Consider the following 24,349-nt stretch of genomic DNA (forward strand, 5'->3'; position numbering starts at 1 on the left):
GTATCATTGATACAATCATTTTATATAGTCTAAAATCTCTCTTGACATAAATATCCCAATTTCCCCACAACTGAACCAAGGGTCTCCTCTTTATACCCGATTCTTTAAAACGATATTTCCTGCTGGCCCCTGCTTCTCATTTACAACTGTGAGGTGAATTCTATTTTACTGCACAGAAAATATTTCATGAAAACGTGAAAGGCAATTATGGGCAAACTTTACAGCAGCTATATTTTAAGAAGCAATTGAAAACTTAGGAATTGCTTTTGAGATCACTTTCAGGCCCTATTAGAAGACATTTTTCCCCTTAAGGGATGACAGTTTAATGCATACTTGGTTTGATTATAATGCTAGGCTATGAACACTGTGGGTGGAAGGGGGAATGGAAATGTAAGAAATGGCATGTACCATTTCTTGGCTGCCTATCAAGTTTCTTAAAAAAAATTAAAGCCTTCAAAAATAAGATACAACGAAACTAAGCTCTTTCACTTCTATTTTTAGCCAAACATTGTACAGGTGGGCTGGCATTAACCTACCTCTTGCGTTTATAGGCTACTGAAGGAATGTAGTGTTAGCACAGTGCTGAAAATTTCTGTTTCCACTTTTCAAAATGAAAGTAGCACTCCCAGTGGGTAGACATACCCTTTACATTTTCACCTTTTTTGATCCTGTTCTTTACAGATGGACACGTAAGTTTATTTTCACTCTGTATCACTTCTGCATGTGTTTAATCATATGTTCATCCATCCCAAGTTTTGTACATTTAAAAGAACGCAACCAACTATGAAAAAATTAAACTGGTCACATTATATAGGCATTTTGCATGCAGTCTTCCCCCTTCCTTTTGTATACTTTCTAATGCATTTCCCCCCTAAAATGGATTGTTTTTTTGAACTAAAAACTGCAGCACAAGAACCAAAATCTATAAGCAAGTCTGGCAATTTAGGTCACTTTGCTTCAGTATTTGGACTAAATGGATTACTCATCCATCCCTGCTATCCATGGGCACTTGTCCCCCCCCCCCCAATATGATGCTTCTTCAATTACCATTTATGGGTCTCTCCTTTCCAGAGTGATCCCGGCCAATCAGCGACAATATAATAAACACAATGATTTCATGATGCTGTAATCCCAGTTTGGGTAGCTAGCTACAAAGCCACCTGATGGAGGGCAACACAACTAAGTCAGAGAGGGCAGTACGTCCTGGACTAGTTACACGGGTTATCCTGGTCAATCAGAAAATATGCACTAAAATGATGTCACTTAGGGAAAATGGATTCCCGTTTAGGAAGTCCTTTCCTGAATATAGGAACGTTTGTTGCCTTTTATCTTACCCTAAAAAATATTAAGAGAATATTCTTTCAATGCTGATTAAAGTGTCACAAAAGCTGCCCTTTCTTTTGGTTCAGACATACAGTGGTACCTCGGGTTACGTACTTAATTCGTTCCGGAGGTCTGTTCTTAACCTGAAACTGTTCTTAACCTGAAGGACCGCTTTCGCTAATGGGGCCTCCTGCTGCCGCCGCGCCGCCAGAGCACGATTTCTGTTCTCATCCTGAAGCAAAGTTCTTAACCTGAAGCACTATTTCTGGGTTAGCGGAGTCTGTAACCTGAAGTGTATGTAACCTGAAGCGTATGTAACCTGAGGTACCAGTGTAATGATGACTTGTAGGACAGCGAGTAATGGGAAATGGTTTGCATGCACCAGGGAGTATCAAAATGAACAAATAGCCCTGAAGAACATAGCATTCTGGTGGCCATGTGTACTTGTGCTAAGTATAATGAAGCCAGATAAAGAACCAAAAGCAAGCTCAGATACCTTTTTCAAAAACTCCCAACTGTACATCCACATTAACTGCTTCACTTCTTCAGCATCTACACACCCCTTTCAAGAGCAATTTGACAACTTTCATTAGTCACCTTTCATGTGCATTTCATATTAGGGAATCAATGCTGTGGTTATCCAATGTTCCCTTGTATTGATGAATCAACTAGAATTCCTAACAGTTTACATGCTTGTCGCATGTCTCCCAACAATCTGACACAGCCCAATTTATACACGGTGGTGGATCTTTTGTGCACTTCTTGCGGATATGATTCAGATAGCAGATGATATTTCCCAAATAGCAAAAGCACACTTTATTCTTACATTTGAAAAGGTTTGTTTTCAGATTGTGTAAGAGCCAGAATACCCTCTAAGGCAACCTTTTTCAGCCGTGGGCTGGTTCACTGTCCCTCAGACCATGTGGTGGGCCAGACTATATATATATATTATTTTTTTGGGGGGGGGGGGAAATGAACGAATTCCTATGCCCCACAAATAACCCAGAGATGCATTTTAAATAAAAGCACACATTCTACTCAAGTAAAAACACACTGATTCCCGGACCGTCTGCGGGCCGGATTGAGATGGCGATTGGGCTACATCCGGCCCACAGGCCTTAGGTTGCCTATCCCTGCTCTAAGGAGCTTAGCCCCACGGGTTCAAGTGCATTTGGAAGGGAACATAACTCAGTGACAGAGCACATGCTTTTGCAAGTCTCTGGTTCAATTCCTGGCACCACCAATTAAATAAAAGATCAGGTACCAGATATGGAGAAAGCCACATGGATCTAAGGACACAGTATAAGGAAGCTTCCTAAGAAAGCAGCCCACAGCACTGACTTAGATAGATTCAATAAGCAAATGGGCACGTATGGACTATTCTCTGATATAGAGAATAGCCTCCTCTATGAGTCTGTGACGCGGATGCGGGTGGCGCTGTGGGTTAAAGCCTCAGCGCCTAGGACTTGCCGATCGAAAGGTCAGCGGTTCGAATCCCCGCGGCGGGGTGCGCTCCCGTTGCTCGGTGCCAGCGCCTGCCAACCTAGCAGTTCGAAAGCACCCCCGGGTGCAAGTAGATAAATAGAGACCGCTTACTAGTGGGAAGGTAAACGGCGTTCCGTGTGCTGCGCTGGCTCGCCAGATGCAGCTTGTCACGCTGGCCACGTGACCCGGAAGTGTCTGCAGACAGCGCTGGCCCCCGGCCTATAGAGTGAGATGGGCACACAACCCTAGAGTCTGTCAAGACTGGCCCGTATGGGCAGGGGTACCTTTACCTTTACCTATGAGTCTGTACTTTGAATTCATGAACAGTTCTCTAATAGCACAGGATTTATTGGCATCAACTTAATTGCAATATTTTTAGTCAGATGAGCAACGCAGAGACTATAGTATATATTTTATTATCACCATTAAATGTAATTCAAATGTTTTACTCCTTCCAATACTAAACTAGGTAATTAAGCACCTATCAGTCAGGAAGCAAAATGAGGCCACCCAAAAATAAAATAGTGGTTTCCCTGCACTTGGGGAAACAGGTATGCAGAAGTGTATTAGTTTGCATATTTCTTTTAAATGGTCCTGAGAGTTTCTAGGACATACAGAATGCTGAATGCATAAAGGCAAAAACTTTCCTTTCCATCTCCAAATCTGAAGCACCACTACAAGGGTCTTGATTCACACTGACTGGAGCCCCAAACAATAGCATTTCAGCTATCAACAGGGATATTGCATGTTTTCTAAAGCTGGTGTCGACCTGTCTTTTCTTAAAACAAAAACCGCAGAGGAAAGATTGACTCCAAATTCTACTAGTGATTTTTAAAATCATTTTTAAAATCACTTCAAACTCTTGAAGAAAAACTATAATTACTGACGAGAAGTTGGTGACATGGTGAGTGAGAATCTGATGTTCTAGAGCTTATAACTTCAGTTTTATGAAACTTTAGCAGAGAGGAAACCCAGGATTTTCGGAAAAAAGAGAGACATCTTGGAGAATGGATCCTCATTGCACCAGTGATCACAGGATACTTTTTCAGGTCCTCAGTGCTCTATGATATCTAATATCTGCCAAAGGATATCATTTGCCTGCGCATCAAAATTAAAATCTGAGCAACTGGACCATATTTAAACTTCTTTCAGGATCCAAGGAGGAACAAGCCTTGGTAATGGGGAAACAAGAAAAGATAGAAAAATGAACCATCTATAATGCTGGAAAGAAAAGGGCTGTGGTGATAGCAAAGCAAAGAGACATAATAAAGAGCCAAGAAGTTCCTATGGGACACAGTGGGGAGAGAAACACTGTGCAAGCTGAAGTCCTTCTGCTGACTGGACCTATCAGTTGAATCACATTCATCACATTTATAGTAATTATTTCTGAAATTCTACCTATACATTAGCATATGCAAATCCATGTGAGGTTTTTTTTAATTATTAACAATGTGTTAAGTTTCAGAGGGGACCAAGTTGCGGAGGAGGGCTAGGTGACTAACAAAAGGCTCAAACATCCTTTCAATCCTACATGCTTTTCTTCAGGAGGGGAGGAGCAGCCTCCTCAGCCCCCACGTTGCCTACAACTGGAAAACATCCCCACAAGCAATAAGCTTATTTAATACCAGTACTTCTTTCTCAAAGCCATTTAGAACAGAGGTACCATGTTCTGTGCTTCTCTAAGCACATAGCTCCAAAACCGCCCCTTACTGAGAAGCAAGCATGCCTGCACTTTAAGCAGGTCAACAGAAGTGTAGTAATGGCAACAAAAGATGCTGGGTAGAATCCAATGCAGTGCTAAGTCTCTTGTTCCACTGGCGCACGGATTTTTTTTTGCGGAACGGAACATTCCCCCCCCACACACAGGGGGAGTGCTATTGTGCAAACAAAAATCATTGCACTGATGGGATGCAGTTGTTAATACCATCCACAGACACAACAAAGACAGCTTGGAGCAGCTCCAAATTTTGGAGATTTCAATTAGAAATTGTGGCTGGGCCCTTAGCTAAAGCTGGTTACAGATGCCTGGTTACAGCAACACCTTTGTCAATGTTGTATTTCCATACATGATGTTTTCCCCACTAAAAAAAAAAAGAAAATCTCAATATTTTCCTTCAGTAAGATTCTGTATTTCCTTACCATCCTGTAAGCATAAACTGCCAAAACTGAATAGCATAGACATATCTACTCCAGGAAAGTAAAAAACTAACTATCCTGTTGGGTTGGATTAGTCCAGTTGTGGATGACTCTGGGGTTGCGGCACTCATCTCACTTTACTGGCTGAGGGAGCCGGCGTTTGTCCGCAGACAGCTTCCGGGTCATGCGGCCAGCATGACTAAGCTGCTTCTGGCGAACCAGAGCAGCGCACGGAAACGCTGTTTACCTCCCCGCTGGAGCAGTACCTATTTATCTATTTGCACTTCGTGCTTTCGAACTGCTAGGTTGGCAGGAGCAGGGACCGAGCAACGGGAGCTCACTCCATCGTGGGGATTCAAACCACCAACCTTCTGATCGGCAAGCCCTAGGCTCTGTGGTTTAGACCACAGCGCCACCCGCTGATGAGAGTATTAAATGTATTCCCCCTCCCCTTTACATCTTCACCTCTGCATTTCATTGTTTTTGGATTTTTTAAAAAAGCTATAGTTAGTTTTTTGTGCTGTTTTTAACTGGAGTTGTGATTTTCAATGTTTTAATGCATTTGCTGCTGCATTGAACATGAGCATTGTTATGAAAATTAAACAGCTGCATGTTTGACTGCAAAAATTCATGCATTTATCTCAGCCGAGACCTTTAAATTGATGGAAATAAATGTATGCTTTATTTAGTACACATTTATATGCACTTTTATTACTTTACATCATGGGTGAGGAATTGGATCTGACTAGTAGGCCAGATTGTTATCTCCCTCAGCCCACCACCCACAGGCCAAGTCTGACAGGTGGATGAGGCGCCCTAGCTGTTAATCATCTGATGCTTTGACATCAGGTGACCTGTTTTTGCTCACAACTTACTTTCAAACCATGTGGGTAAAGGTGTAGCCCATGAAAAGCACTATGAGGGGCTTTGCTATGCATAGTGCTCCGTAAGTGCAGCAATCAGCTGTGCATAGGTGCAACACAGTTTCACAAGCCTCTTGCATAGCATGTCAGAAGCCTGACAGCTACATCCTTACCTGTCCTACAACTGGCATCATATAATGGCACTGGTGGGTGTTGCTTGGCTACAGTGGCCTGGTGGACCTAATTATGCCTGTGGACCAAAAATGCCCTACGCTGGGTTCATGTTAATGAAAGTATTTTTTTGGCAGAATTAAACTAAGGACACAATGTTCTAGGTCATAATCAGTGCAAGAGTATTCTGCTCACAGTGCAAGCGTATTTCAAAACATTCCATTTATGGCAGTCCTATGGTATTTTACTTATTTTTCAAATGCATTAAGAGAAAATTCTTCAGCACTGGCCATAAACGTAAGTAAAATAACAAATAAGAGTAATTTCCATTCACCATTTGCTCCATCTTGTCACCATGTGTAACTTTGTGGGACAGCAGCAACACTTACAACTAATTCTATTTTAGAGTCGCTTGACGTCTGGCAGAAAAACACCTGTGACTACTCCAACAAATAGGATACTTTATCCCATATATACTTTGAAGTCCTGAATCAGGTGATCCAGCATGTACTACGCACCATTCTTCCCTAAGTCTCTGGGGCTGTTTGCATGCCATGTATTTAACTCTACAGTAGTTTTAATGTCTGTCTGCACTGAAGTGGACAGGAAAGGGAAACACAAGAAATGTTGCATGCTTACACAAGCTTTGAAATCTAGCTTGGGATTGTAAATTTTCCATCTATCCATGCTTCTAAAGGTCCAATCCCAAGCTTCATGATAAACTGAAGAACTGATCTGTTACAAAAATATGCAGTGTTTCAAAAGTACAAATACACAAAGGTTATTCGGTGCTTAGCATGAGAAAATTGCTGTTACATCATTTTCACTTTTCAGGTCGTTCCATGGTTGGGTATGATTTACAACAAACATGAGGACCAAGTGGAGAAAAGTGAGGTAAAAAGCAAAAGAGCTTTCAAAAGTAAAAATTTCAGAAATTGTGGGTTTCAGAGGTAAACTAGCTCAGTTCTTCCTTGCCTGAGAAACTGTTCAAGAACAATTATATCTGCTTATCATTTTCAAAATGCCATTTCTGAAAATCACATTTGTAGGGAGTGCAAAAACTTATCAGCTGTACTCCATAAATAAGACCAAGATAGCTTATTTTAAAAGTGAACAAGCACAAGCCCCCAAGGTTAAATTTCATTGAATGCCAAGACTGCAATCCCCACTGAACTCAATGGAGTTAGTTCTGAACAAACAATGCTATAAGAGTAATAACCAGGAAACAAAGAAAGTCAAGTTTTATTATTAAATAATCTGACTGATGTCTTAAAACAGCTTACATATTTAAAAAAATAAGTCTACTGGCTTAATCACTTGTGATTTGAAACAAGAGGTTTTAGATGAATAATCCAAATATACGCTTTGTTTAAAGTAGTTCTGATTATGAGGATATGATTTTACGTTAATTATAGGAACTATGCAAAGTGTTACTGATGACTTACAGGTTTATGAACTGCAACAGAATCAGAACCATGCCTATCAGATGTCGAGATAATTTATGTATGTTCAAATGTAGTCACTGAGTGAAGATCAATTTTAACCAACAGAATTTACTTTCCGGGGATTGTCAATGCATTTTCCTAAGAAACTGCAAAATACTGGATGGACTGTCAGCTGTAATATTCCATGTGTATTCGTGGTCAATATGAGTTAGCTTATTTTAAACAGAATGAAACAACATATTATAATTAATCCTCATGCAGTGATGTCAAAGTATTGAGTTGTAGGAGAATAATTTTATTGATCAATTAAACTTGCAAAATATTTTCTCTACCTATTTGGGAATCTGGAATATATTTCCTATTATAACACCACATCACAGTCAAAATTAACATGCTAAAAGCCATTATGCCATCAGTGAAAGAATACTGCCAGTTGCTTCACTTGATTGTGTCATATTACTAAGAAAGCCCTTAGCAATTTCAACCTAAAATGCAAAATATCTGCTATGTGTGGGTACAAAATAACAGGGAAGAAAGATCTGTGCAGCAACACTTCCTCAACGTTACTAAACAATCTGGGTGGAAAACTTTAGTTTGCCATTAAAGCTGATGATCTAATTGACAGATTAGTCACTACATAATTCCACTTACTAAAGCTATTGACTCTAGCTAGCATCACAAAGAACAAAACAGATCCTTTCAACTAGAAGACTCAGAGACCAGACTTGGATCCCAATTTTTGAATTTTGTCTCAACAGAATGCCACAACTCAGACTAATTTAACCATAACTAAAACCTTTGGTTGAAAACATACATATTGTTGAATAATAAAAGGCAGGAGTCTTGTCTTTCTTACTTAGCCTATTCCAATAATAAGCGACAGTACTCACAAATATACCATTCTGTATGCAATTGTATTGATGTATAGATTCTAATCAGTTAAATACTAATACCAGTGTTGCTACATTCATTATTTTAACTGCTAAAGTCTTAAAGACCTGCAGAATTGCCTAACACAGCTCATCACTTAGGCCAAACTTTCTATCCAGAATCTAGCACTTGACAAACATCCAGACCGATGGAATCTGGATAACACCAGTTCCAGCAAGAATATTTAACAATCTTTCTCCCAAAATAGGGAAAGGCAAAGACATTCAACCTATTACATTATTCCAGATTAGCACACAAAAACCCTTCAGGATTACATGCAGGATCACACTGGTGTGTCAATAAAAGTGACCCAATTCCTTCACTACAATTTGAAAATTACCTTAAAATGTGAAAGTCCAATGAATCTGAATCCATTTTAACAGCCAGACCATCAACAGTCTGGAGCATTTTTAATGTATATCAACAGACAATAGTGTACAGGTTTCCATTCTGGAATGAAAGATAGAGAACTCAAGCTTTCCTAAGCAGCAATGTAACTGTAAATTGGATTTCCCTTCCCATATAGCAATTACTAAACATCATGGCAACAAAAAGATACCTTCTATTAATGGCTGTGTTCTAGTTATTCATGGACTCTTTTCAAGTATTGCATTATTTCAACTTCTTAGGGGGAAAAGTTAACTTTGTAAGACCTGCCAGATAAGCATTGCTTCTCCCTCTATTTTTTACATAAAATGTTAGTTTACTGCAACACTCTCAACGTTATTATTAAAAGGTGGGATCCAAATAGCATTGCTTTGCTAATAGAAGACATCTGTCAGAAAATGGAAGACAATTTGTGGTGGTTGCTCTTCCCCCCATCAGTCTGCACTGCCTCCCTAATTTGGTCTAGAGGGTTTCCCAATCTTCTTGAACAGACTTTAGGATTATGCAGGAAGGGGGAATTGTCTCAAATAGCCTTCCATTCTACTGATAAATGTCAGGGAAGTAATACTGAGTTCCACCCATATTCTTTTACCAGGTTGTATTGTGAGAGGATGAATAAGAAATGTAGAAAATAAAGTTTGCTTTTTTAAAAAAGAAAGGACCATATGACAGTACGATGCCAACCTGTCTATTTTTTGGCAACTAACAGGTCCTAAAAATATTTTCATCTTTTAGTACAAAGAATCACATTTTTGGGGCTGCATTAAATTTTTAGAAACTGGTCTGCTAAAAATATAAACTACTAGATGGTAGTACCTAATATTTAAGGAGCTCGACAACCAGATACCTGGGATTTTTTTGCAGCCTCATCTAACAGATATAAGATGCATAACTAATCAAATGGACAGATTAGTGCTAATTACTGGCATGGTAGACATTTTAGTAATAGAGCAATCTTATGCATGACTACTCAGAAGAAAGTTTCACTGCTAGGTAAGCATGTATAGGATTGATGCCAGGATGATCTGAAGTGGCCAGCTATTTGTTATAAGCTAATAGTGTTTTGTTTCATTTTGTTCTTAAAGAGATTCAATTATGTTTTGGGCAACAACCATGGACCAGATATTCACTGCAAGAAGATAATGACAAAGTATTTTAATGCTACCACTTTCTACCCAGAACACTAGAACTATTACAAAAAAAGGACAATTCAAACATTTTCTTCAATATTTGCTTCAAACATAACCACACTTTTAAAAAAAAAACCCAGCTAAAATCTTACTTTACACCCTCCCTTCAGAGCATATTGGACTCCACCTTCTAAAGCAATCATAATTTAGAAAAGCAAATGTTAATTTGATTTAACCTGCCACATCAGCTTTTATCATCTTCTTGCTATCTAAAGAAGGTGAAAGACAATTTTTCATTTTATAACCTAATTCCATTTCAGTTTTATTTAACTGTCTACATTATTCTGTGAGTGTGTGCACATACACAATCACACACAGAAGCAGTGGTATCTACATACAGTTTTACACAAATATTTACATACACATGTTATACACAAACTAATGCGATTCCATGATTTACTTTTAAGTAGAAAGGCATATGCTTTTGTAGCATATTTAATTGTTGCACTGGTCTTACAAGAGTACTATAAACCTTTTGCAACAATTAGCTAAAGCACATTTCATTCAGGATTTTATAGATTGTATATAAAAAATACAATACCTAGAATGCTTATCAAACAAATAATGCTTTATTGGCATCTAAAAAAAACATTAAAATGTTAATTTTTCAATTTTTTTAACCCACTGCAGTACGAGCAACAAATCACAGACACGTACTTTTGAGAAATAAGAGACTATAATGCAGAAATATCAAGAACACACCATTCTCTGTATTATTTATGTTCCTTTTTTCTTTTTGGCCAAACTGTAGGAACATATAGTATCACAGCTCTGCCTATGCTTTAAAATTCTGCAGCAGCCTAAAAACCTGGACAAGATACACCAGCACCTGTTTTCAAGTATAACAATTTCCATGGCCAACCTAATAGCAATATCTAAAAATTTCCATTTCTTCCATAGGAAGTCTTTGTTTGTTTGACAAGCTGTTATTTATCCTTGTGAAGTAAAAGCAAGTGGGGCAAGTTTGCGTTTTGTCAGAAAAAAGAAAAAAGAAAAGAAGGAAAGTTTACCTACCATGTTCAAATTAAGAACAATTTTCTATACAGGTCAGTTGTACAGCTATTTAAGTGAAAGATGAACATGAACATTAGATTAACTTAATTCTGGCAGACAAAAGTGAACTACTAAGGTCCAGTCAGCAATTCATCTATTACAGAGAGAGATGACAACTTTACAAAAGGTATCTTTTTACCTACTGAGTGATGATTATGTCCCCTCAGTTTCTGTGCTTTCTACCACTGGTTCACTTTCTAATTCAGCTTCTGTGTCACTCTTCTCTTTTTTTGTGTCACTTGAAGTTGCCAGCTTTTCATAAAGTTCTGGTTCACCCTGTACTTGCGCTGCAGGTGGCTGACTCTCTGTCTCTGCATTTTCACCATTAACTTGGGGCACACTGTCAGTCTTTTGTTGAGAAGTGCCACCTTCAAAAAATTCAAATGCTCTTGGATGTGGAGGGGGTATCCAGTTGTTCTGTATTCTCTCTCTCCCAAATCTGTTTCCATTAATTTCTCTGCCAAAATTAAAATCTCTGTCATCCCTGTCCCTCTGCCTTTCCCAAGGTCTTCGGCGATCATCAAAGTCTCTGTGAGTGTCTTGCTCAAGTCCCCGGTTCCAAGCTGGGCCACTTCGATTTTCAAATCTGTAGTTTGTTTGACGATACCTTTCTCGGTCTTCCTGGAAGCCTTTAAGACCACCAAATGTAGGAAATGAATGATGCTCTCTTTCATCAAAATCTCCTCTTTGTCCCCAGTGCTTATCTGAATTGAAAGCAAAATGGTCTCTCCTACCAAGTCCTTCCATGCCTGGTCTTCCAAAGTTTTCTCTTAAATCTATGTGTGGCCTGGCAAGATGTTCTCTTCCATCTACTGGAGGTCTTCCTAGACTTTCTCTTGGATCTAGTGGTGGCCTTCCAACTGAATCCCTCATATCCACTGAAGAGGTCCGATTAATGTTCTCCCTATTTTCCACTGGAGGAAAGCGATAGTCTCTATCTCCTTCTTGCTGAATGCTGTCATCTCCAAGTGCCAACCTTTTATCTGGATTAGACATGTTATCAACACTTTGTCTACCGGAAGTTCCAAATGGTCTCTCTGTTTGAGTAAACAAATCTCCTGAAAGGAAAGCTCTAGGCGGAGGAAGGGATGGGTCAAGGATTGCTGGAGGAGGAATGCTATGCTGTAGTGGTATTCCAGGCTGCAGGAGAGGAAATCGCGGCCCAGGGGGCTGTGGCATTAGTCCTGAGCGGATATCTACTAGAGGCATTCCAGGCAACCTTTGACTAGCAATAGTTAAATGGGGTACATTTTGAATTCCAGCATGTGGCTGTAGCCCTAAAAGTCCAGAGCCACTTGAAATATTTGGTGGTGGTAATCCTAATAGTCCAGAACTACTTGAGACAATCGGTGGTGGCAATCCCAGAATCCCAGAGTTGCTTGATACAATAGGTGGTTGGAGTGCTGCCAAAAGCCCAGAACTACTTGACACTATCGGTGGCTGGACTCCTGACAAAAGTCCAGAGTTACTTGACACTATGGGTGGCTGGAGTCCCATTAGAAGGCTGGAGCTGCTTGAGACAGTCATGGGCTGGAGTCCTGCCAGAAGTCCAGAGCTGCTTGAGACACTTGGAGGCTGGACACCCGTCAAAAGCCCAGAGTTGCTTGAAGCATTAGGTGGCTGAACTCTTGTCAAATGTCCAGAGCTGCTTGACACACTGGCTGGCTGCACAAGCCCAGAGCTACTTGAGACACTAGGTGGCTGTATTCCCCCTACAAGCCCCGAACTGGTTGAGACACTTGGTGGCTGCATTCCCCCAGTAAGTCCAGAACTGCTTGAAACATCATCTGGAACTGAAAGGCAAATACAAAAATTTAAGTCAGCAGGAAAAAAGAGTACATACTATGAAATAATTAGATTAAACCAAGATCAACATTTATCAGTTGGTTTCTTATCTGTTTGAAATCATATTTGTAAAAAGTAAACCCAGCTTCTCAAATTTGGGCACAGACTGAATTAAGCAGGATTTGAAATAATAATAATAATACTCCTAAAATATTTTAACCGGGGTGTCACACAATCAAAATCAAAAGAGGAGATATTTCCCTGTCTACCTAGTCATGTGAGCTGAGATAAAATATAAAAGAATACAGAAAGCGATTTAAAATTTTGGTGCCATTCTTTGTAAAATGCCAACATGGAACAACAAATACACATGAATGCTACTGAAAAGGCCTGTAACGCTAATGAAAGTAACATGTACTCTGATCTTATTGTAGAACACTCCAGAATGTAGGAAACAACAGGAACTATCTTCCATATGAGATAGCATGGAGCTCTAGACATTATGAATCCATCTTTTACTCCTCCAGGGAAAAGAAGCAAAATCTTTCTTGGTCTCAGAAAAACACAGTGTTTCAGCAGCTGTATCTGCATCTGTTGCACATTCAAAACCAACATGTCATGTAGAAAGCTAAGCTATGCGCTGTGAGTTTTAAAATCAGGGGACATTTTATTATTTGATTAGCACCTTACAATATGTGGCCTTGGCACCAGTAGCTACTCCAATAACTACCCCTTTAGAATACCCATGTAGTTGGTAAATGACCACTCTAGTTGTACAAACTTTATGAGTAAAGTTTCATTGGGCTACTTACCAGCTCTGTTTTCACTTGATGAAATCTGAAGATCTGCAAGATGGGATCCCTTTTCATCTAAATCTGACTTGTTACTTGACAGAGGAGTAAAAACACTTCCAGAAGATAAAGTTGGGGTAGTAAGACTACTAGAAACAGTGCCAACTGGTAGAGCAAGGTTGCTATAATCTTTCATTGACTCTTGAGCAATTGGTAGCGAAGACTGTACAAGAGCTGTAAAACAGAACACACATACAACTTCTTACAATCCTATGCATGCCTACCCACAATGAATTCCCAGTATATTCAATGGGATTTGCTCCCTAGTATAAGTGTTAAAGATGGCACCTCATGTTGCAGTATCACAGTGAATTCTTTTCACATAGCTGTATGTGCAAATGATGTAATAAAAAAATCTGGTAATCCTAAACTATAGACAGTAATCACTAAATATACTATTTGCAGTATTATCAAGCTACCATTTACAGCAGCACAAAATGAACACACATTTACTTTGCCTTCACCTTACAAGAAAACAAATCATTTAAAAAAACAGTTTGCTGTCACAGTAGCTATAATAGAGGCTGGCAAGTTTCTCCTGAGCTACAACTATTTACATTGATCTGTACAATTTTTAAAAAGGACATATTCCCAATATTCCCATATAAATACACAACAATTTGTTTAAAAAAATTCTCATCAGTAGCTCCCTCCAACAAACATACCAAATGTATTTTAAGTTGTCCTCTAAATGTAGGAGCCATTTTGGAGTTTGGTGAAAGAGCACTGCCTAACTGAAGACACAAGAAGGAAAGATATAAACTAACTTACGGGTTGGAACTACCGGCGGTGGAACAGGTGGTGGAACTGGGGGAGGCAAATAACCTAGAAGAAACAAAGAATAAATCTGAATAGACAAAGCTAGCAAAAGTGATCTGAATAACTTGTTTGTATAGAAGACAGCACTCACTGCATACAGTCGTACCTTGGTTTTCGAACACCTTGTCTCGAATGTTTTGGCTCCCGGATGCCACAAACCTGGAAGTGAGTGTTCTGGTTTGTGAACTTTTTTGGGAAGCCGAACATCCAACGTGGCTTCTGATAGACTGCAGGAAGCTCCTGCAGCCAATCGGAAGCCGCCTCTTGGTTTTCAAACATTATTGGTAGTTGAACGGACTTCCGGAATGGATTCCGTTCGAGAACAAAGGTACAACTATATTTGCAAACTGGGGAATCTGCAAGTGCTCGACTGAATTAAGATTATGAGCAAGCAGTATTATTTAAACCAATATATTCTGCTTTGCATCTTTTGTGTTTTAAAGTGCAGTTGTAAGGGTTTTTTTATTTTATTGTTTCATCTTCTTGTAAACTGCTTTGAGGTGTATAAATTTTATTGAAATAAAGGAGTATCATTTATGCATTACAAGTTAAATAAACATAGGTCAGTTAACTCCAACAGCCCATCCTATGTATGTCTGCTTAGAAGCAAATCCCACAGGATTCAATGAGGTTTACATCCAAGTATGGATCTTTTAATTAGAACAATCTATGTGAATTTATGCATAAATTGATGTCTTAATTATATAAAGGTAACTTACCAGGAGGTGGGTGTGAAGGATTGAAGCTTGCTCTCATGAAGGGAGGTGGAGGAATTGGACTATAGCCAGGAGGAGGGACAGACATTGTAACAGGAAATGTTGGTGGTACTAAACTAACTGCTGGCACAGATGGAGCTACAGGAATCTGTTTAGGAGGAAAGGAAAGTATGTCTTCAATATTTACATAATCCCATTATTTTAAGGCTATGCAGATTTACTTCCTCTGGAAAACATGCCTAGTATTGGGATGTATAAGTAATAATTAGAATCAAAATCTACACAATGACAACAGTAACTATGGTCTTCCAAAATGTGAATTAAAGGCTGTTAAGCCTGCTCCATCTTGCAGTGTCACTTCTTACTAAATCTACTGTACACTGCTCTGATCTCCTCCACTAAACAGAGTGATCTGGGACTTTGGGTCCCCTACTCTGTCACTTAACAGCCAACCAGCACTATTGTACTGTATCAATATTGCCTAAAAATCATGTCTGATTGGCTGAAATTTCCCAATATTTTGGAGCTTAAGTGAATACAGAAAGTCCTTAACACAAAAAGCTAACTCAAAGGTATTTTGGTTAATTGAAAGAAACAAATGACTAAGTAAGAGAAAAAGAGATCCCTGAAATAATTAAGCAAAAACATAAACAATTAAACTCACAAAAACAAACTCCCAGATCTGATGAGACCCCGCAGTGAGCAGAGCAGAATCTAATAACATACAACCGGCAGGGAATATTGCCTTTTCAGCATTAGTGTACAATGAAAATTCACAGGAAATCCAATTTTCAAACTCATCCAGAGAGAAAATAGGAACTGGATGTCTAAAAGCAACCACTTATCCTTAGAGGTTCAGAGGAGATTCTTGTCACACTTGCCTACCATCTATGTGTCAGTTTCTGTTTCCCTCACTGAGCAGCAGCTGCAAGTCATGGGACTATGTTTTCATTCCACAGTGCAGATACTGTTGGATTCTCACGGGAAAGGGAGACTGGATGTGACGTTCACTGGTTTCCTGTTTCTTTGTTCTTTCGTTTCTTTGGGAGTTGCTCTCTGCTTCTCACAGAGACAAGATGTATATTTGTATGCTCTCAGCATAGCTTAGAAATAAAGCTTGGCAATGTAGCACCATACCTGCTTCATCCTTTCGTTTGCGGACTCTGGGATGTTTACTCTGCTGGGCTCAAGGCAAGATGAGCCATATCAGCTCAAGGGCCGGAGCTGAATAAAACTAACACTATGTGCTTAGAGCTCGACTCTACTGAAGGATTTCCTCTAGTCCATTTTGTGGTGATTGTCAAGAGGCTGAAATAAGTGCCCATGCTAATGACTGTGAGTGGGACCTCCAAACAGAAAAGGACAATCATAATCTTTCAGCACTGAAAGAATCATCACCTGGATGCTAGGCCTGCTTTTGGACTTAGGGATGTATATACTAAATAAATATCTCTTCAGACCATCTTAAACCTGCAGCATATTTTAGGGTGTTATTGGGTTGATATTTTTATTTTGATTATATATATTGTGATTTTTATGTTCATCTTTTCTATGACCTGCTCTGAGACCTCTGGGTATAGGGCAGTACATAAATTCAATCAATCAATCAATCAATCAATCAATCAAATAATAATAATCATCTCTCTCTCTCTCTCTCTATATATATATATATATATATATATACAGTGGTGCCCTGCAATACGAATGCCTCGCAAGACAAAAAACTCGCTAGACGAAAGGGTTTTCCGGTTTTTGAGTCGTTCCGCAAGACAAATTTCCCTATGGGCTTGCTTCGCAAGACGAAACGTCTTGCGAGTTCTTGCGAGTTTGTTTCCTTTTTCTTAAAGCCACTAAGCGGTTAATCGCCAGTAAGCCGCTAATAGCCGTGCTTCGCAAGACGAAAAAACGGCAAGATGAAGAGACTCGCGGAACGGATTAATTTCGTCTTGCAAGGCACCACTGTATATATCCAGGTTGTGCTTTCCTTAAGATGCACAACCTTTAGACATAAAAATGGTTAAAAGTGTATAGTTAGTGTCACTTTACATTGCATAGACAATAAAAGATACTCGTAATTATGGAGTACTAATAATTGGGTGTTTCTTCAACTCACAGCTAACTAGAGCATTGGGAAAGTGAGCATGCAGGGAGAGAGATTTACTGTAAATCAGGGCTGGCAAAATGCTGGTCCATGAGCCTATTCTGGCAGCCTTCTAGCCCCTGATCAGACAGCAGCTCTAAACAAAGCACCGCTTCTCACCACCAGTGAACAGATAGGAATGCTCCAGAAACAAGAAGGAGCACAATGATGTGATCCATGTTACCTGGGTGCTCAGCAAGCATTGGAGGAGACTGTTATACACCTTCCTGTTTCTGGAGCATTCTGATCTGCCCACTGGTGATGAGCACAAGGGGTTTCATTCTGTGTCATCAAAGCTAGAGTGATTTTGATCCCGATCATCCTTGGGGGAAAGTGTGTTGAGTTGGAGGTGAGTTAATTCTGACTTATAAATTATAATGGAAGATGGGGGGGGGTGGAATGTCCACTGTCTCTATTTGGGGGGCTTACTCTACTGTCATCCCCTATCCCCTGGCAGCAGGTCGTTCCCCACTGATGCTGGGGAGATTGGGAGCCCTCATTCTTTGCCAGACTGGCTATATCAGTGGTCCCTTACTAACTGAGTGCTCTCTTGAGGGCTGGACCTGCAGTCTATCTATTTTAGCATATATCCCCCTCCTTCTGCAGTTGGCAGCCCTTCAGTGTATTGGATAGCAACCTTCCTGGACAACTTGCTTTAAGATCCATGGGCATAGTCAAGGGGTTGCGGTTGGGAGCAGCTGCTACCCCAATCAAGAAAATAAATAAAAATGCTTAGCTGACTGTCAGGGAACTGACATCAGAGACACGGGAGAAGGAGAGGGTCTCAGATTCTGCAGGTGAAGGTCCTAGCACAAGGGGGAGACTCAGCTTGGTGGAAGGGGAAGGAAATACGCGTGACACCAAGAGTCCAGGAGAGCAATGGGAGGAGGAGGTGGAAGGGCTCCGGGATTCTTCCCTGGAAGTCAGTGAAGAGAGCCCAGGCACTCCGCTACCCACGCCCACCCTGCGCAGGAGACTCCCGCGCAATGAGAGGCGGAGACGATTAGGTGTCAAACAGCTTTTATGCTAGCAGAGGTTTAAGAAACGCCCACAGACAGATTCTGCCAGTGACTGAGGCAGTCAAGCGGAGATGGGCTGTGCAGTCCGAAGGGTTTAACCAGGCAACCAAGCACCCAAACGGGGTCGGCTTACGCACGAGTAACTCCAAACCACTACACTGACCAATCGTGTCACAGATAACTCAGTTCTGCCCCCCCCCCCCCCACATAATGCCTGACTATGCCCATGCCAAGACCCCATAACAGAAGTATCAATTCTTCACTTTCTTCTTTTCAAATGGTATGGGGGATGAGGGGGACTTCTCCTACAAACTGCAAGGGGTCAGAAACCTTAAGAAAAGTCTCTGCTAAAAGGGAAAGCAAAAACTGCCTGGCTTTGCAGGCTGCAAAAGTCAGGCTTTTGTGCTAGATGGCAGCAATAATCGAGACGGGTAAAAACTTTTGAAATCAGAAAATTTCAAGTCCTGCTTGCTGACACAGAATATAACCCATTCCATGTCCAACTACGTTTCCTGGATGAGAAAAGCAAAGACAGAATTGAGTCCAATACTAACCTGTAGCATAGTGACAGACTGCGTGTAAGTTTCTGTTTGGGTTGTTACGGCTGTGGTCTTGTCAACTGTTGTAGTCTGGGTTGTTTGCACAGGCTCTTTCGTGGTCTCTGAGCTTCTTGCAGTTTCCCATTCTTAAGAAAAGAAACAAGATAATAAGATTTAATTAGTGTTTCAATAAAGGAAGAAAAGGACGATTGGTCTTACCTGAATAGTAGATTTATTAGGTGGATGATGTAGTATTTGGACTGGGCTGTTTCTCTTGTATGAGACTTAAAAGGTAAAGGTAAAGGTACCCCTGCCCGTACAGGCCAGTCTTGCCAGACTCTAGGGTTGTGCGCTCATCTCACTCTATAGGCCGAGAGCCAGCGCTGTCCGCAGACACTTCCGGGTCACGTGGCCAGCGTGACAAGCTGCATCTGGCGAGCCAGCACAGCACACAGAACGCCGTTTACCTTCCCGCTGGTAAGCGGTCCCTATTTATCTACTTGCACCCGGAGGTGCTTTCGAACTGCTAGGTTGGCAGGCGCTGGGACCAAACGACGGGAGCGCACCCCGCCGCGGGGATTCGAACTGCCGACCATGCGATCAGCAAGTCCTAGGCGCTGAGGTTTTACCCACAGCGCCACCCGCGTCCCCTGTATGAGACTTAGGCAAGAGCAAATAATTGTGTGTGGTAGACCGCTTCTCAGTTTTTCGGACTTGCCAAGCAGGAGCATGGTCACAAAAATCTAAAACTAAATTAAATACAAGGGCCTACCTCCCCCCGGCTAACACGTGAACAAGAACAAGAGTAAAGAAAATCAACTCCCCATAATAAAATTCAGGCATATATACCATCCACTTCCTGACAACGTAATGCAAAAGAAATAATATTGTCATATAATGTATACAGTAAGAAACTGTTAAGGAACCAGCGTGTGGTTGCTGCAACAGGTAGCCCATGCCGCAAAAATCATTGAGGAAAATGGCAGTCCAACCGCTGAAACAGCAACTGCCAGCAACAGGAAATAAAGACCAAAAGTAAATAATTAATTGGAAATAGAAGTAAAACACTGAACATAGAATAGCAAAAGATGTATAGTAGGGAGACAGGGGTTTTTTTTGGGGGGGGGGGGTTGTTTTACCTCAGCGGAGGACAAATCAAAGGGCAGACAGCAAACAGTAACAAAGACAGGACAAAGTATCTGGACAAACAGATTAAGAAGATGAAGATTGCCAAGTAACTAAGAATAACAAAGAAAGGTGTTACAGAGGGCTCAGTTGAATAACAGCCAACAAAACAGTGGTCTACCTCCCACAATTCTTTGCTCCTGCCTGAGTCTCATGAAAGAGGAACAGCCCAATCCGAACACTTCATCATCTACCATAATAAATTGAAAATATTAAAACATTTTCAGAATACTTTCCATGAAACCTAAATCTTTTTAACGACTGGAGAATAAGGGGGTATGCTCAGAAAAACTGCCTGGTCATAGCCAATTCATGAAAACTTTTATGCACAGCTAGATGTGAACTACTAAGCTTGCTCTTTGAATCTACAGTGAAGGCAGTTAACAATTCGTGCCTGATAGTTTTTTAGAAACTCTTATATCGTATGGACAGTTTGTTGAAAACCATTAACTAGAGTTATTTTGTTATACCATCCTTAGAAGATCTAATATGGCAAGTTTTAGAGCACAATCCTACATGTTTACTCAGAAGTAAATACAAGTATGCCCTATGGAACTGACTCCGTGGTGAATTAGTTTAGTATTGTCAATCAATCCTAAAGAAGCTTACTCAGCAAGTCCTAATGAGCTGAATAGGAGTTACTGCCAAAGAAGGGTATAGAGGACTGCAGTCTCAGTCTGGCAATCATCCTAGTGCAAGATAGCAATTTTCTAGTGACTTTAGAAACTGGACACTTATGATTCAGTATGACTGCCACCTGCTAGCAGTCTTAATTAGTCTTAATTAGTCTGATAACAAAACACCTGTCATTATCATTCTAATGGGCACATTAAGTATCTCGGAAACACATTTTTCTGCAGGAAAAGATGAAAATAAATTTGTAATTACAAGGCACTCTATAAACCATTCTTACCACTATTTACTGTTTCCTGGTCAATCATGCCTCCTTCTGCAAAGCCATCTAAATCATCCAATTTAACTTTTTCCCAAGGTATATATGAAACTCCAACATCTGCATCCCAAAATTGTTTGTATTCAGTTTTTACACCTTTGTTTAAAGCCCATGCAATCTGAAAATAGAATGCAATTCCATAGTTATGGAAATAAATCACAACTAACATCTCTACCAGGCTTTTGATCTCCTTTCAAACATACTAACCAACAGTCCTATTACATTGTTCATAAGATGGAAGAACTCACTATGCAAAACCTTCAAGATATCCAAATTAAAATGAATTATTTCACCATCATGTAACTATTTTCCTCTTCTGAGTTATACTTTCTACAATTTCATTATCAAGTTATTTAGCACAGACCAAATTCTTTGAGCCTTTTGTCCTCTACAATTATTGTGTTGTACTTGCTGAAATTCTTCCCCTATACCAATCCCCCCCCAAATGATGCTCTAATGCAGATACTGTTACCACCAGCCATAAAGTTATATTAATTGGTGTTTTAAAACTGTGTTCCTGTTGATTTCCCATTTTGAAATATTCCACTGTCTTGACAAGAAAATTATTCTACAGAGTATCAAGAAATTCCTATTTATTCTCAGTAACTATAGGTATTACCAACCATGAAATGTTATATTCTTCACTGTATATGAAAGCAAACAATTACTATAATTTATCTTGAAGATGAATAATATGAAGATGTACCTTAATAATTTTAGATCCAATCTTGTAGGATCCAGAGCTTAGTTTCTGAAGAGCACGATAGGCATCTTGTCTATGAACCATACAGACATACGCACAGCCCCTGGGAGGGATCATCTATAAGCAAGAGTCAAGCAATCGTAAAGTGTAAACTAATGGCTAGGAATCAGGAATGGCCATCATGGTGGGGCGGGGCTATCCTCTCAACTCTGGTGTTGCTGCCACTTATTAGGAATGTGCAGAGCTGTACATCAGTCAAAGTCTCTGGTACTCCCATCCTGTGCTCACAAAGCTCTGACCTTACCGCTGCCTTGCCCCAGTACACAGCAGTGACACCAAGTGTCAAGAAGGTGACTCCACAACACTCTTGCAGCTGTAATCCCGTCTCCACCACCGCCACATACACACACTTTATGTCAGTTTCCCCCCCTTCAGCACCTACTATGCCATTCTGGAGGGTCAACCTGACTTTCAGGAGTGACGTTACAAGAACCACAATGAGCTGCAGATGCAATGGAGAGGCAGGCAAACCTGCCTTGTTGTGTAAGCAGAACTCCACTTAAATTCCTCTAGAACTAGCTAGGAAGCACAGTTACCTCTATGTAAAAAGGTAAAGGGACCCCTGACAGTTAAGTCCAGTTGCGAACGACTCTGGGGTTGCGGCGCTCATCTCGCTTTAAAGGCCGAGGGAGCCGGCGTTTGTCTGCTTCTGCAGTTTTTCGAGGTCATTTGACCAGCATGCCTAAGTCGCTTCTGGCGAAACCAGAGCAGCACACAGAAACGCCATTTACCTTCCCACCAGAGCGGTACCTATTTATCTACTTGCACTGTGTGCTTTCGAACTGTTAGGTTAGCAGAAGCTGGGACCAAACAACGGGAGCTCACCCTGTTGCGGGGATTCGAACCGCCGACCTTTCAATCGGCAAGCCCAAGCAGCACAATGGTTTAACCCACAGCACCACCCACATCCCTTACCGCTATGTACGAAGCCTTATTTTCTACTAACAAGTACACAACTGTTCAAACAAGGTTATATTATTTTTAAAAAGACATATGCTGATTATTTCACTTACATTTATAGATTCTATTTGTCCAAATTCTTCAAATAAATTGGTTAAATCTTGCTGGGTGGCTTTCTTGTCCACCTGACCAACCCAAAGTGTAGTACTGCAGACTGTAAAGACAAATATTGAATAAATCAATTAAGAGTTTGTTGCCTATGTTCACTTAAGCTGGAACCTTTAACGCAGGCTTTTGCCACAGACAAGCTAAAGCAAGTTGGGGCCTTGCACAAGCATGTAATGTATCAAACCAATAAATACAATTTTTTAATTTAAGCAGAGAATTCTACTCTTTACCTACCCCTACCATAAAGCATGTAAAATCTCATGCCAAAACTAATATGTACTGTAAACACATTGTAGGAAAGTGAATTAGGAAATGTTGGAAAAAAATGTCCCAAGAAATCAGTCTCAACCCTCTGCTTCTTTTGAAAGAATGACTAATAACAAATTAAATATTATTTTATTATTAGAAACATTAAACTGCAAGAAGACTTACCACTTAGTGTTTTTGACCGTATAGGAGGCAACCCTTTTTTCTGTCGTTCTTTTTCCCTCTCTCTAGCTCTTCTTTCACTTGAGTAGGACCTGGAGGACTTCCTCTTCCTTTCCCTTGATCTAGAGCGCGAGCGCTTTCTATGTTTACGCTTTCTAGAGCCAGATCGTGATCTGGACCTTCTTTTTCTTGGAGACCTGTAAAATAATTGGTTCAATGCTGCTAAAAGAACACTCATAAGAAAAGCACAAAACTCATTTTGGTTTTTGAACTTGGGGGGGGGGGGGAATCTACTATATTAAGAAAATTACAAAATTACCTTGAGCGGGATCTTGAACGTGTTCTTGATCTTGAAGGAACTACAGGTTTCTTTTCCTCTTGCTCAAATACCTCTTGTTCTACAACTTCTTGACCTTCATCTATGTCCATGTCCTGAATAGAGTAAAAAGAGGGGCTCACACCAAAGTACAGGAAAACATGCTCACAATAATTTCGCAAAAGCAATCTATATGCACAAAATGGCTTGCATATGAAGGTCTTATTCCTCACTGCGGCTCTATATGCAGAAAAGAGTGATGTGGGGAAATCCTCACATGCAGAATCTGAGGGTATATGTGTTATTCTCTTGTGGCGCACATATTCATGAAATTATGACTTCCTTCAGAAAGGATAGCAACCATCTGTTCAATGAATGGGGGAGAATTCTTAGGCCCAGTATCATATCTATAGCATATTGCTGCCCAGGAAGACCCTAACAAAGGCTAGTGCATTTAGCCTTTATTTTACAAAATTTACATTACTGATCTTGTAAACTGTAACCACAGAGATCACACTTCATAGATGTAAATAGAAACAGCAAATTTCACCTGTTGTTGAACATCCATTGAATTGTCAATATTTGTTTCTACTTCTAAAAACTGTTGGTGGCTGCTGTCTTGTGAAGGTGATGCTGAATGCTCAGAACCAAAATTCCCTTCTTGTGTTTCCTCAGGACTTGCCTGCAAAAAGAAATTATGAAAGGTTAATATTTCCATCTGTTTTACCTGAAACTGTATTGGCTTTGCAGAAGGAGGCATGCTGTACATATGTAGCAGTCCAAT

General features: G+C 40.3%; 1 protein-coding gene across 4 annotated transcripts in view; it reads right to left on the reverse strand.

The window, feature by feature from the left end:
- Window positions 1-24,349, reverse strand: part of SCAF8 (SR-related CTD associated factor 8) — a 71,330-nt gene that overhangs the window by 24,126 nt on the left and 22,855 nt on the right. The window contains exons 10-21 of one of the 4 annotated variants that reach the window (XR_003705926.2): window positions 24,116-24,247; window positions 23,569-23,681; window positions 23,253-23,446; window positions 22,766-22,866; window positions 21,696-21,809; window positions 20,951-21,107; window positions 18,868-18,998; window positions 15,158-15,302; window positions 14,391-14,444; window positions 13,581-13,793; window positions 11,123-12,776; window positions 8,694-8,803 (exon numbers count right to left, since the gene is read on the reverse strand). Coding sequence is in view for 3 of the 4 variants with exons in the window: in XM_028723730.2 (XP_028579563.2) it covers window positions 11,137-12,776; window positions 13,581-13,793; window positions 14,391-14,444; window positions 15,158-15,302; window positions 18,868-18,998; window positions 20,951-21,107; window positions 21,696-21,809; window positions 22,766-22,866; window positions 23,253-23,446; window positions 23,569-23,681; window positions 24,116-24,247 (2,994 nt within the window). In the remaining variant the exon portion in view is untranslated. Of the gene's footprint in view, window positions 1-439; window positions 8,804-9,880; window positions 12,777-13,580; window positions 13,794-14,390; window positions 14,445-15,157; window positions 15,303-18,867; window positions 18,999-20,950; window positions 21,108-21,695; window positions 21,810-22,765; window positions 22,867-23,252; window positions 23,447-23,568; window positions 23,682-24,115; window positions 24,248-24,349 lie in introns of those variants that run through there. The other 3 variants (XM_028723731.2, XM_028723730.2, XM_028723733.2) reach the window with 3 other exon arrangements.

Source organism: Podarcis muralis, chromosome 3 (assembly GCF_964188315.1).
Source record: "Podarcis muralis chromosome 3, rPodMur119.hap1.1, whole genome shotgun sequence".
Lineage (NCBI taxonomy): Eukaryota > Metazoa > Chordata > Lepidosauria > Squamata > Lacertidae > Podarcis > Podarcis muralis.